Source organism: Pelecanus crispus, chromosome 3 (genome assembly GCF_030463565.1).
Source record: "Pelecanus crispus isolate bPelCri1 chromosome 3, bPelCri1.pri, whole genome shotgun sequence".
Lineage (NCBI taxonomy): Eukaryota > Metazoa > Chordata > Aves > Pelecaniformes > Pelecanidae > Pelecanus > Pelecanus crispus.
In genome coordinates this window covers 131856404-131868488 of record NC_134645.1, presented here as the reverse complement: position 1 = coordinate 131868488, position 12085 = coordinate 131856404, and the positions used below count along the sequence as shown (strand labels likewise).

At 66.5% G+C, this 12085-nt stretch overlaps 2 protein-coding genes across 2 annotated transcripts; one reads left to right on the top strand and one right to left on the bottom strand.

The window, feature by feature from the left end:
- Nucleotides 1–1512: 1512 nt before the first annotated feature.
- Nucleotides 1513–7123, top strand: SLC35F6 (solute carrier family 35 member F6). The gene is made up of 6 exons (XM_075708165.1): nucleotides 1513–1589; nucleotides 3547–3619; nucleotides 3691–3862; nucleotides 5946–6158; nucleotides 6349–6459; nucleotides 6651–7123. Exons 1-6 carry the CDS (start codon nucleotides 1513–1515, stop codon nucleotides 7121–7123), a joined length of 1119 nt encoding a protein of 372 aa, XP_075564280.1.
- A 1365-nt stretch (nucleotides 7124–8488) lies between these two features.
- On the bottom strand, nucleotides 8489–11748 carry CLU (clusterin). The gene is given in 8 exon segments (XM_075708183.1): nucleotides 8489–8674; nucleotides 8939–9165; nucleotides 9281–9394; nucleotides 10001–10376; nucleotides 10378–10419; nucleotides 10505–10675; nucleotides 10847–10995; nucleotides 11667–11748. Coding segments are annotated over 8 exon segments (1347 nt in total).
- Nucleotides 11749–12085: the final 337 nt, after the last annotated feature.

Below are 12085 nucleotides of genomic sequence, written 5' to 3'. Positions count from 1 at the left end.
TCCCGGGCAGGGTTAGCCCAGGCAGGGTTAGCCCGGGCAGGTTTATCCCGGGCAGGGGTAGCCCGGGCAGGGGTAGCCCGGGCAGGGTTTAGCCCGGGCAGGGTTAGCCCGGGCAGGGTTAGCTCGGGCAGGGTTAGCCCAGGCAGGTTTATCCCGGGCAGGGTTATCCCGGGCAGGTTTATCCCGGGCAGGGTTAGCCCGGGCAGGGTTAGCCCGGGCAGGGTTAGCCCGGGCAGGGTGTCCCCGGCCGGGGTGGAGGCTCCGTCGCTGCTGCCTGGCCCGGGCCGGGCGGGGGCCGAGTCCCGGGGGCGGCGGGGAGCCCAACCCTGCTCCGCCGGCGCCATCTGCCGGCACCGCGGCGGGGACACGCGTGACACGGGCACGGCGCCCACGGGCACCCGGCACGGCCGGCCGAGCCCGGCAGCGCAGCACCGCGGCGGGGGGGCCCGGGGGGCACCGGGGGAGCACAGGGCCACGGCGTGGGGACAGCGGCAGGGGCACCGGGGCACGGCGGCACCGGGGCGGGGGGCACCGGGGCGGGGGGGAACCGGGGCGGGGGGCACCGGGACGGGGGGGAACCGGGGTGGGAAGCACCGGGGCGGGGGGCACCGGGGCGGGGGGCACCGGGCCGGGGGGGAACCGGGGCGGGGGGCACCGGGCCGGGGGGGAACCGGGGTGGGGGGCACCGGGACGGGGGGGAACCGGGGTGGGAAGCACCGGGGCGGGGGGCACAGGGCCGGGGGGGAACCGGGGCGGGCGGCACCGGGACGGGCGGCACCGGGGCGGGGGGGAACCGGGGTGGGGGACACCAGGACGGGCGGCACCGGGGCGGGGGGCACCGGGGCGGGGGGGGAACCGGGGTGGGGGACACCAGGACGGGCGGCACCGGGGCGGGGGGCACCGGGGCGGGCAGCACCGGGGCGGGGGGGAGCCGGGGCGGGGGGCACCGGGACCGCGCACAGGGCCTGGGCGCCGGGAGCGCGGCGCGGAGGGGACGGGAGGGCGGGGCCATGCATTATAAGTGGGCGTGGTTATACCCCGCGGGGCGTGTCCGTGTATATTTGTGGGCGTGGTTATGCGCTGTGGGCGGGGATTGGCGAGCTTGTGGGTGTGGATATGCCCTGTGGGCGGGGACATGCCTATTTGTGGGCGTGGTTAGGCCCTGTGGGCAGACAGGCGGTGTCTGTGGGCGTGGTTATGCGCTGTGGGCGGGGACATGCATATTAGCGGGCGTGGTTAGAAACTGCGGGCGCGTACGTGCCTATTGTGGGCGTGGTTATGCGCTGTGGGCGGTGACTGGCGTGCCTGTGGGCGTGGTTATGCGCTGCGGGCGGGTACGTGTCTATTTGTGGGCGTGGCTATGCGCTGTGGGCGGGTACATGCATATTAGAGGGCGTGGTTTAGCGGCTGCGGGGCGGGGCGCGGCCGGCCGGGGGCGGAGCCGGGCCCGCCGGGGGGCGTGGCCTCGGGCGGCGGCGGCCCCGGTGCAGGGCGGGAGGCGGCGGCGGGGCCATGGCCTGGTCCCGGTACCAGCTGGGCCTGGCCGCCCTCATGCTGCTCACCGGCTCCATCAACACCTTGGCGGCCAAGTGAGTCCTCGGGGCGGGGGGGGACCCGCAAGCCCGGGGCTGGGGCCCGGCAGCGGGACCGGTTCCCCTTGAGCCCGGGGCTGGGCCCACCGGTCCTGTTCGGGGGCCTCCCGGGCCTCTGGGCGGCCTGGCCCCCGCTCTTCAGGCCCCTGCTCCTTCCAGCCCGGGGTTGGGCCCCGCCCCGAGCTCCGGGGGTGTCCCACCCCGGGGGGGGCTTAGGGTCCCCTCGGGCCTCCCCCCAAGCCCCACGCAGGGCCTGGGGGGCTGCCCCAGGCCGGGCCACGGTCCAGACTGTGTGGGCAGAGCCCCAGCACCGGCCCTCGCCCCCCCCCCAGCTGTGGGGTGCCCCATAGGGACCAGGGCTGCTGCTCCTTGGGGACCCCGCTCCTGGTGATGGGGCGGGAAGGGGGGGGCTGCATGGCCGGGGGAGCAGGGGGTCCCCAACCCTCTTATGGGCGCTACCGAGGGGTGCGGGTCTCCCGCCGTGGGCTGCTGCGCCCGACCCCGGGGTGCCGGGGTGGAGCTGTGCGAGTGCCCCCCAAAACCAGGCACCCTGCGCCCGCTTCTGTGCTCCAGCTCACCCCAAAAGGCAGGCAGGGGCTGGATGCAGCCCCTCTGCACAGAGAGCACCCTAGGGTGCTCCCGGCCCTGGCAGCGAGGATGAGGATGGTGTTCCCAAGAGCTGCCCCGGCAAGGCAGACCTGCCAAGCTGGCTCGTCCCGGTGCTGCCGGGCAGACGCATGGGTGTCAGCGGGGTTTCGGCAAGCGGCCGGGCTCCAGCTGGCCCTGGCCTCGCAGCAGGTTGAGGTTCCCCGGATGGGGAAACTGAGGCACAGGATCCCCACGGCGCACACGGGAGCCAGGAGACGGCACCGAGCTCTCGGCCGGCTCACGAGACCCGTGCATAGCCCGACAAAAAAAAAAAACCCTCTTGCGAAACGCGGGCCCGAGCTGGCCCGTGGCGGAGGGGCTGCGGCGCATCAGCCGGGGCTGACTCACGCCGAAATCTTGCTGGCCTGGCTGAAAAGCCCCTGGCCGCGCGGCGAGGGATGGGCTGGGGATTGCCCCAGCCTCCGCTCCTGCCCCGTTTCCCCGAGCTCAGCAGAACTGCAGCCGCTTGGCATCAGCGAAAAGCGGCCGGAGGGGAACTGGGTGCTGGCCGGCCTGTGTCGGGGTGTCCCGCTGCGGGTGGTCCCTGAAGAATCATAGAATCACAGAATTGTTTAGGTTGGAAAAGACCTTGAAGATCATCCAGTGCAACCATTAACCCAACACTACCAAGTCCACCACTAAACCAGTTAAGGGGAGAGTAGCAATTTCATGTTTCCTGGCTTGGTGGCTGGATTATTTATAATGAAAGTAAAAACTAGGAACCATTAAGAGATCCTCGCCGAAATGTGGGGACCTGTGCCGTGGGCTGTGATCACCAGCGTTGCCCTCTGTACTGCTTGGAATACCTAAAAGAGGGGGGTTGTGTCCCAAAACCGTGGCGGGGGGTGCGAGGAGCCCGCGCTCCAGCATTCTCTATGGGCTCTGCGTCCCTCAGCCCCCGAGACTTCAAGGCCGGTGACACGGGGAGGAGGGAAGGGGTTGGGGTGACCCCCACGACGCTCTCCTGGGCTCCCCAGCAGCAGACGGCGCTGCCTGGCCAGCTCCAGCCACGCGTGCTGGCAGCCGTCGGGGACACCGGATCGCGGGGCCGTGCGACACGCCGGTGTCCCTTTCCCTGCCTGTCACTCAGGGCCGGGAGCCGGGCCAGGAGCTGTCGGCAGGTCTGGGCGGCCGCGATGGCGTCTCCTTCCCTGGCGTCTCCTTCCCCACAGATCTCCAGTCTCCGCAGCCGTCACCTCAGGGAGCTGGTGGCCCAGAGGACAACCCCAGGGTTGGCTTTTAGGGGTGTTCTTCAGCTCCCCGCAGCCTCCTGCTTTAACCACCGCCCTCTCTCTCTGCCTCATAGGTGGGCTGATAACTTCAGCGCAACCGGCTGCGGCGGGACGGAGGAGCACGGCTTCCAGCACCCCTTCTTGCAGGTGAGCCCCGCGCCCGGAGCAGGATGGGCCTCGCCGGCAGCACCAGCCCCCCTCACTCCCCTTTCTCGCAGGCCGTGGGCATGTTCCTGGGTGAATTTTCCTGCTTGGGGGTGTTTTACCTGTTGGTCTGGAGGGATCGGCGGAGACCGGAGCCCAGCATGGCCCCGTCGCAGCCCTTCAGCTCGCTGCTCTTCCTGCCCCCCGCCCTCTGCGACATGACCGGGACCAGCATCATGTACGTGGGTAAGTGCTGGGGACAGGGGCACCAACTCCATCCCCCCTTCCCCTGCGGGGACCCGGCTGGGGCTGGATTCAGCTGTTGGGTTGCAGGACTCGGCAGCGCATTCGGTTTTGGGGGGGGAGGACAACCCTGAAGCCGGTGCGAGGGGTCTGAGCCAACGCTTCCCACCCGTGCAGCGAGTTGTGGCGGGGCTCAGTAAGCCTTGTTCCTCGGTGTGGGGCACGGGGCTCCCGTGGGGCTGCGTCTTGGCACGAGCTTCTCGGCTCTAAGTAGGTGCGGTGGGTTGACCTTGGCTGGACATCAGGTGCCTGCCAAAGCCGCTCTCACTCCCCTTCTGAACTGGACAGGGGAGAGAAAATATAACGAAAAAGCTCATGGGTCGAGATAAGGACAGGGAGATCACTCAGCAATTACCGTCACGGGCAACACAGACTCGACTTGGGGAAAATCAGTTTAATTTATTACCAATCAAAACTGAATAGGAGAGGGGAGTGAGAACACGTGTAGGGTAATGAGAAATAAAATCAAATCTTAAAACCCCTTCCCCCCACCCCTCCCTTCTTCCCGGGCCCAACTTCACTCCCCATTTCTCCACCTCCTCCTGCCAGCGGCACAGGGGGACGGGGAATGGGGGCTGCGGTCAGTCCATCACACGTCGTCTCTGCCGCTCCTTCCTCCCCAGGGGAGGACTCCTCACACTCCTCCCTGCCCCAGCGTGGGTCCCTCCCACGGCAGACAGTCCTCCACGCACTGCCCCAGCGTGGGTCCTTCCCCGGGGCTGCAGCTCTTCACGCACTGCTCCAGCGTGGGTCCCTTCCCCAGGGTGCAGCCCCTCAGGAGCAGCCTGCTCCAGCGTGGGTCCCCCGCGGGGTCCCAATTCCTGCCAGCAACCCTGCTCCAGCGTGGGCTTCCCCCGGAGTCACAGCCTCCTTGGGGCACATCCCCTGCTCCGGCGTGGGCTCCTCCCCGGGTGCAGGGGGATCTCTGCTCCCCGGGGGCCCCCATGGGTGCAGGGGCACAGCTGCCTCGCCATGGGCTGCCCCAGGGGTGCAGGGGAATCTCTGCTCCGTGCCTGGAGCCCCTCCTGCCCTCCTCCTGCACTGACCTGGTGTCGTGGTTCAGCCCCAGGCAGCAGCTCAGCACCACGCAGCCGCTCGCTCCCTCCCCTGCCCCGGTGGGATGGGGGAGAGAATCGGAGGAGTAAGAGTGAGAAACACTCCTGGGGTGAGATCAGAACAGTTTAATAATTGAAATAAAGTAAAGTAGTAATGATAATAATAACTATATAATAATGATAATAATAACAATATACAAAGCAAGTGATGCACAATGCAATTGCTCACCACCCGCCGACCGATGCCCAGCCCGTCCCCGAGCAGCAATCGCTGCCCCCCGGCCAACCCCCCCAGTTTCTATACTGCCCATGACACCGTATGGTATGGAACGGCCCTTGAGGCAGTTGGGATCAACTCTTCTGGCTGTGCCCCCTCCCAGTTTCTTGTGCCCCTGGCAGAGCATGGGAAGCTGAAAAGTCCTTGACTGGCATGAGCAGTGCTGAGCAACAACTAAACATCAGCGTGTTATCAACATTCTTCTCATGCTAAATCCAAAACACAGCACTGTGCCTGCTACTAGGAAGAAAATTAACTCTATCCCAGCTGAAACCAGGACACCTGGGTGTCTGCAGGGCCGTTCCTCTCACATGTTCTCACTCCCCTCTCCAGCTGCAGTTTGTGTCCCGGTGGTTTTTTTTCTTTCTCTTCTTAAATACGTTATCCCAGAGACGCTGCCACCATCGCTGCTGGGCTTGGCCTTGGCCAGCGGCAAGTCCGTCTTGGAGCCGGCTGGCATCGGCTCTATCAGGCATGGGGGAAGCTTCTAGCAGCTTCTCACAAAAGCCACCCCGGCAGCCCCTCCGCTCCCAAAACCTTGCCATGCAAACCCAAAACAGTAGGAGTTGGGGGGTGACAGTGTTAATCACCGATCTGCTCTTAATTACCAGGGCAGATGGTTAAGCAGAGGGGCGGCGGCGTTAGCCGGCTCCGGCAGCGTGCACAACTCACGGGTCCATCTCTCCCCACGCAGCCCTGAACATGACCAGCGCCTCCAGCTTCCAGATGCTGCGAGGATCCGTCATCATCTTCACCGGGCTCCTCTCCGTGGCCTTCCTGGGCCGCAAACTGGAGCTGAGCCAGTGGCTGGGCATCCTGGTCACCATCGTGGGGCTAGTGGTGGTGGGGCTGGCTGACCTGCGCAGCTCCCACGACCAGAAACACAAGCTCAGCGAGGTGATAACCGGTACGTGGTGGCCCTTGGGGGAGGTGGGATGGCCACGGGAGGGGAAATAACTCCCCGCAGGGTGCGTGCCGGGATCTCCGGGCATGGCTCTGCCGCGCTGCCCAGCCGGTGGGCCGGGAGATGGGGGCTCAGCCTCCCTCTCCTCCGCCTTCCCCCTCTTCTCCGCCTTCCCCCTCTCCCTTCCCCGCAGGCGACTTGCTCATCGTCATGGCGCAGGTGATCGTCGCCATCCAGATGGTGCTGGAGGAGAAGTTTGTCTACAAGCACGACGTGCACCCGCTGCGGGCCGTCGGCACCGAAGGTCTGTCGCGACAGCGGCTGGGGCGGGGAGGGGGCTGGATCTGGCAAAACCCAGCCTGGGGGGGGGGCTGCTTTGTGCAGGGAATGGGGGACCACTGCAAACGGGGTGCTGCTGTGGGAATTTGGGTCCCATGGGGCCAGCCCCGGGTGGTGCTTGGAGCCAGCACCCATCCGACACCCACTCGCACCCAGGTTTCTTCGGCTTCTTCATCCTGGCCCTGCTGCTGGTGCCCATGTACTACATCCCGGCGGGCAGCTTCAGCGGGAATCCTCGCCGGACACTGGAAGACGCCCTCGACGCCTTCTGCCAGATCGGCCACCGGCCCCTCATCGCCCTGGCCCTGCTGGGTAACATCAGCAGCATCGCCTTCTTCAACTTCGCCGGCATCAGCGTCACCAAGGAGATCAGTGCCACCACCCGCATGGTGCTGGACAGCCTCCGCACCCTCGTCATCTGGGTCGTCAGCCTGGCCCTGGGCTGGGAGACCTTCCACGGCTTGGAGATCTTAGGTTTTGGGGTGCTGCTGGTGGGTGCTGCTCTTTACAACGGCTTGCACCGGCCCCTGCTTGCCCGCCTACCCCGGCGCGTGGAGGAGGCCGGCGGGGCAGCCGAGCGAGAGGGTTTGCTGCGCGGGGAGAGCACGGCCATCAACGGCGAGAGCTGAACCCCCTCGCCGCGCCGCCCCGTGTCCGCCTCGGCCCCGGGATTTATTTCCCCGGATCGTCTCCCCTCCTCGGGAGGGGATCGGCGTGGTGGTGACGCCGGCCGTGGTCTTGCTGCTGTTTGCAGGAGAAACCTCTCCCCTGCCTCGCCGCAGGGGCTCCGGGAGGGGATGGCGAGGCCGTGCCTGCTCTTCCCGGCGGGGAGCGGACCCCCAGCCGCCTCTCCGGGGGAGAGCGAAGCCTCTGCCCCTGTTCCCAAGGGGCTCCGGGGGGTGGGGGGGCTGGGGCTGGCCCCGTTTGTTCCCCAACCTGTGTTTTCTCCCCCCTTCCCCCAAATAAAGCGCATCTGCCCGTGGCTCGCTCTTTGGGTGTCAGTGCCTGGGGGGCACGTGGGGTCCCAGAGGGGCTGGAGGACTCAGGGTGCTGCTGGCCCTGGCAGGAGGGTGGGTGCTGAGTCCCCCCGTCAATCCCGGTGGCTGTGTGGGACGTGGTCCTCGGTGTCCCTAAGGGAAGGAGAGGACCCAGACTTCTTCCACACGGGATGGGGGAGAAGGCAGTGGGCCCCAGCATCCTTGTGGGGGGCTCCTGCCAGCCCCGGTTGGCTTCCCCCGCATTTCATGAGAGGAAACGGCCTCAAGCTGCGCCAGGGGAGGTTTAGATGGGATATTGGGAGAAATTTGTTCACGGAAAGAGTGGTCAAGCATTGGAACAGGCTGCCTAGAGAGGTGGGGGAGTCCCCAGCCCTGGAGGGGTTCAACAAACGGGCAGAGGTGGCACTTGGGGACATGGTTTAGTGGGCATGGGGGTGTTGGGGTGATGGTTGGGCTGATGATCTTAGAGGGCCTTTCCAACCTTAGTGATTCCTGGTTTTACCTTCATTAAAAAATAATCCAGCCACCAAGGCAGGAAACATGAAATTAATTCTTCCTCTGCCCTGAACTGGTTTAGTGGTGGGCGTGGCAGTGTTGGGTTAATGGTTGGACTAGGTGATCTTCAAGGTCTTTCCCAACCCAACTGATTCAATAATTCACAATATCCAGTGATCACCCCCACGTGCACGCGGCTGCTTTTTGCAACGTTTATTTGCTGGGGTGCGAATCCCAAAGACGCACAGGCGAGCGTGGTCGGGGTCTTCGACTCTACCTTTATTTTTCTGTTCATTTAGGGCCCGTGCTGGGGCCCCGGCAGCAGCGGGGGGGGGACAGCGGCGGTATTGGACCCCCCGGCACGGGGAGGGGGTTCGGTGGGGCTGCGGTGCGGAGCATCGCCCGGCTACTCTCTGCTGGAGAAAGGATGGGAGAGGGTGAGGTACGGCATGGACCCCCCAGCCCTGCCGTGGGGATGGCGGGGGGGGGGGGTCCCCGGACTCACATGGCATTTTGCTTGTAGTGCTGCAGCGCCTGCTCGGCCACGATCTCCATGAAGCGGGGATCATCCCAGGAGATATCCCCGGGCACGGTGAGGGAGAGCGGCTCCGAATCGAAGAGCTGCACCGTCACCTGCGTGTCGGGGGGAGCCGAGGGATCCTGGAGGTTGGGAGCCTTGGAGAGGACCTGGAGAAGGAGGCGGGGAGAAAAAAGCAGGCTAGCCGGGCTAGCCCCCACGCCGGCCCCCTCGCCCTGGCACCCGGCCCTGCGGCCGGCTATTGTGCCGAGAGGCACTCAGGCGGGTGCACAATCGCCTCTTTCTCCCCCTGACCCACTTTCGGTGGCTGCCGGCCGTGCCGTGGCGGAGCGAGGAGCGGCGGAGCCGGAGCGAGGGCGGGGGGGGGGAAGCTCAAGCCCTCCGGCCGTGCCACCACGCTGGCGGGGACCCACCGTGGTGACCTGGAGGAAGCCGTCGGTGCCTTGGGTGAGGTTGGCCAAACGGGAGACCCAGCCGAACTGGCGGTTCAGCTGGTCCAGGAGGCTGGTGGTGTTGAGCATTTCGGCTTGGAAGGCGCGGAGGAGGTCATCGTAGCGGCGGGTGAAGCTTTCGGCCAGGCGCAGCGCATCCTCCAGCTGCTCCCGCAGCTGGCTCTGTGCAGGGTCTGTCTGCCAGCAGTCTGCCGGGAGGTTTTTTTGGGGGGGGTTCAGAGGGCGCCAGGGCTCACCCCCAGCCCCGGGTGCGTGCACCCCACCGCATCTCACCCCCTACCCGCGGCACCCATCCCAGCTCACCCACGGAGAGGATCTCCCGGCATTTCTCGCACTCATCCCGCATCCGTAGGCAGCCGGCCGAGTTACGCCGGATCTCCCGACACACCATGCGCTCGTCACTGAAGTTACGGGACTCTGCGGAGTGCACGGCCCAGCCTCAGCGCCCCAAAAACACCATGGGGTGGGGTGAAGACCCCCCCCAAACCCGGGGCAGAGCTGCGGGGGCCAGCCCCGGCCAACACCCTGGGGTGCCGTGGGGGGAGAGAAAAGCGCTTTTTCCCCCAGGAATTTTGTCACACACCACCCCCCCCGCCGCCACCTCGCAGCTGTTTTTTCCAAAGCAAAGCGCTCCCTGCCAACCTGCGTTTCGAAATCGCCCGTTTCCCAGCCGCCCGAGCCGGGGCCGCGGTGGCAGACGGTGACGGCAACCACAGCGAACACCCAAAACAAACACCTTCCCGGGAGGGCGGCAGCTCCGGCTGCCAAGATTTTGGGGCGGCGGCAGTAGGGGGGGGACACCCAAAAACCCAACCCAGCTTTGCAAACAGTGGAGCTTCTGATTTCTGGGCTCCCGTGGGGATTCTCCGCTGTCTCGTAGGAGGGTTGAGCTCATCCTCTATGTTAGTCACCCCCTCAGAAGAAGGAAGCGGGGGGCGGATTGCCGGGAAGCCTGGCCATCAACCTGCTGCTTCCAGCCAAATTGGGGAGCCCACGACACCCAGCCCGTGGCGAGCACCCTACCTGGGGCAAAGCTGCCCAGAGAGTGCTCCCAGCCGCCCTGCACCTCTTCCAGCATCCGCTGCGTCATCTCGAAAAGCGGCTGGAAGAGGCGGTGGAAGCCGTGGTGGGGATGCTGGAAGAAAGGATGCAGCTCCCGGGAAAACCTCCTGCTGCGCGGGGGCAAGCGGACGCGCTGGATGGGAGGGCGGAAAGCCTCGCGGAAACCGCCGGAAGGGCGCTGGGAAGAAGGATGCATGCGGCCGTAGACCTGGGTGCTGTCCTGGAAGATGTCATCCACCCCATCCTCCAGCAACCCGAAACGTTCTTCCAGGTCCTCGAAATGCCGCTCCTGCCGCTGGTCCCGCTCCAGCAGCGAGTCGATGCGCTCGCCGTTCACCCCAGATGGAGAAGGGTGAGGAACGGTTGAGGAATTCCTCCAGCTGCCGGGCAGGGGAGCAGGATCAGGCCAAAATTGCACCCCTCGCCCCGACCTCAGTGTTACGGGGGGGGTGCGGGACCGCTCACCTGCCGGCCCACCAGCCCCGAGCCGCTGTGGCACGTGCGGGAGTAGAAGCGCATGCAGGTTTGCTTGAGGCAGGGCTTGCACTCTTCCCAGAGCGCCAGCATCGTCTCGTTGCAAACCTCCTGCTTCGCCGCCAGCTCCTGCTCCTTCTCCCGGGCCAGCTGCACCGCTTCCTGCAAGGAACCCACATCCAGCCCCGAGGGCATCCCCAAACTCCCGGGACGCTTGGATCCAGGGCACGGCATCCCTTCGATGCACCCCAGTTTGGCGCGGGGGGAGCCCAGCTCGGCCAGCGGCTCCGGGTACCGCGCTTGGAGCGCTCCGCCCTCCTCATCCTCACTCACCTCCTTCCTCCTCTTGGTCTCCTCCAGCGTGTGCAGGATGGCTCGGTGGTCCTTACTGGTCTTGTCCATGAGGGTCTTCATCTGCTTCACCCCGTTGATGGCGTTTTCCACCTCCGTATCGATGTATTTGCTGCCGGCTGCCGACATCTCTGGGCGGGGGGGGGCGGTGGGAGGAAGAGCATCCCTCAGCCAGCCGCTCCCACGGGCGGGAACCCCCGCCAGCGCACACAAATATTTGCGGGTGCAGAGTCCCGTTTGCTCGCCCAATGCCGCTACAACGGAACTCAGAGACCCCCGCGCCCCCCCCCCCCCCCCCCCCCCCCCCCCCAAAAAAAAAGCCGAAAAACTCTCGCTTGGGGCTGCAGCCCGCGTCTCCCTGCTCCGATATTTGGGCAGCGCTGCCCACGAGTCCCCCAGCTGTGTGTCCCCCCCCCCGCCAGGAACGGGCTCGTGCTGGGGTGGCCATCAGTCCGGCCATCGCCACCGGCGCTTGTTGTGCCCACGCCAGCCCTCGGGCAGGATCCCCCCCCCCCAAAAAAAAAACCAAAAAAAAGCGTCCAGCTGGGGTTCCCAGCCCACACCCAGGGATGATGCCGTGCCCCCTCCAGCCCCCGGCACCCAAATATCCCATCCCCATGGGCACCAGCGCTCCCCCCCCCCCCCCAAAAAAAAAAAAACCAACAAAAAGCTGTGCCCCCCCCCCTCCCCTAACCATGCTCCCCACCAGCGCTGCCCTGCGCAGGGTGCTGCCAGACCCCTTGCCCCCCCCCCCCCTCACCACCCTGCAGCCCCCCAACTCTGTGCCCCCCCCCAAACTCACGCTTGAGCTCGCTGGGGGGGACGAGGGCCTGGCCCCCCTGCCAGGCGAGGAGGCCGAGCAGCGGGAGCAGCAGCAGCGCCATGGTCCCGACCCACGGGCAGCTGCCTGCAGAGCTGGGGGGGGGGGGGGGGCTCAGAGTAGGATCCGCCCCCCCCCACCCCCCCCAGGGATCTGAGTCAGCACCCAGCACCCCCCTGCATTTTGGGGATGCTGCAGGTGCAGCCCGTCCCCGGGAGGGGGGCGATGGGGAGAGGGGTCCCGCTTGGCACCCTGTTTTGGGATGGGGGGGGATGCAGAGCCCAGTGTCCCGTCCCCCCCTCGCCTGCCTGCGGGACAAACAAGCCCCAGGCCCGGGGCCAAGTGCGGCGGGCGGCCAAAACGGTGCCCAGGCACGGATGCCCCCCCCCCCGCTGCGGGAG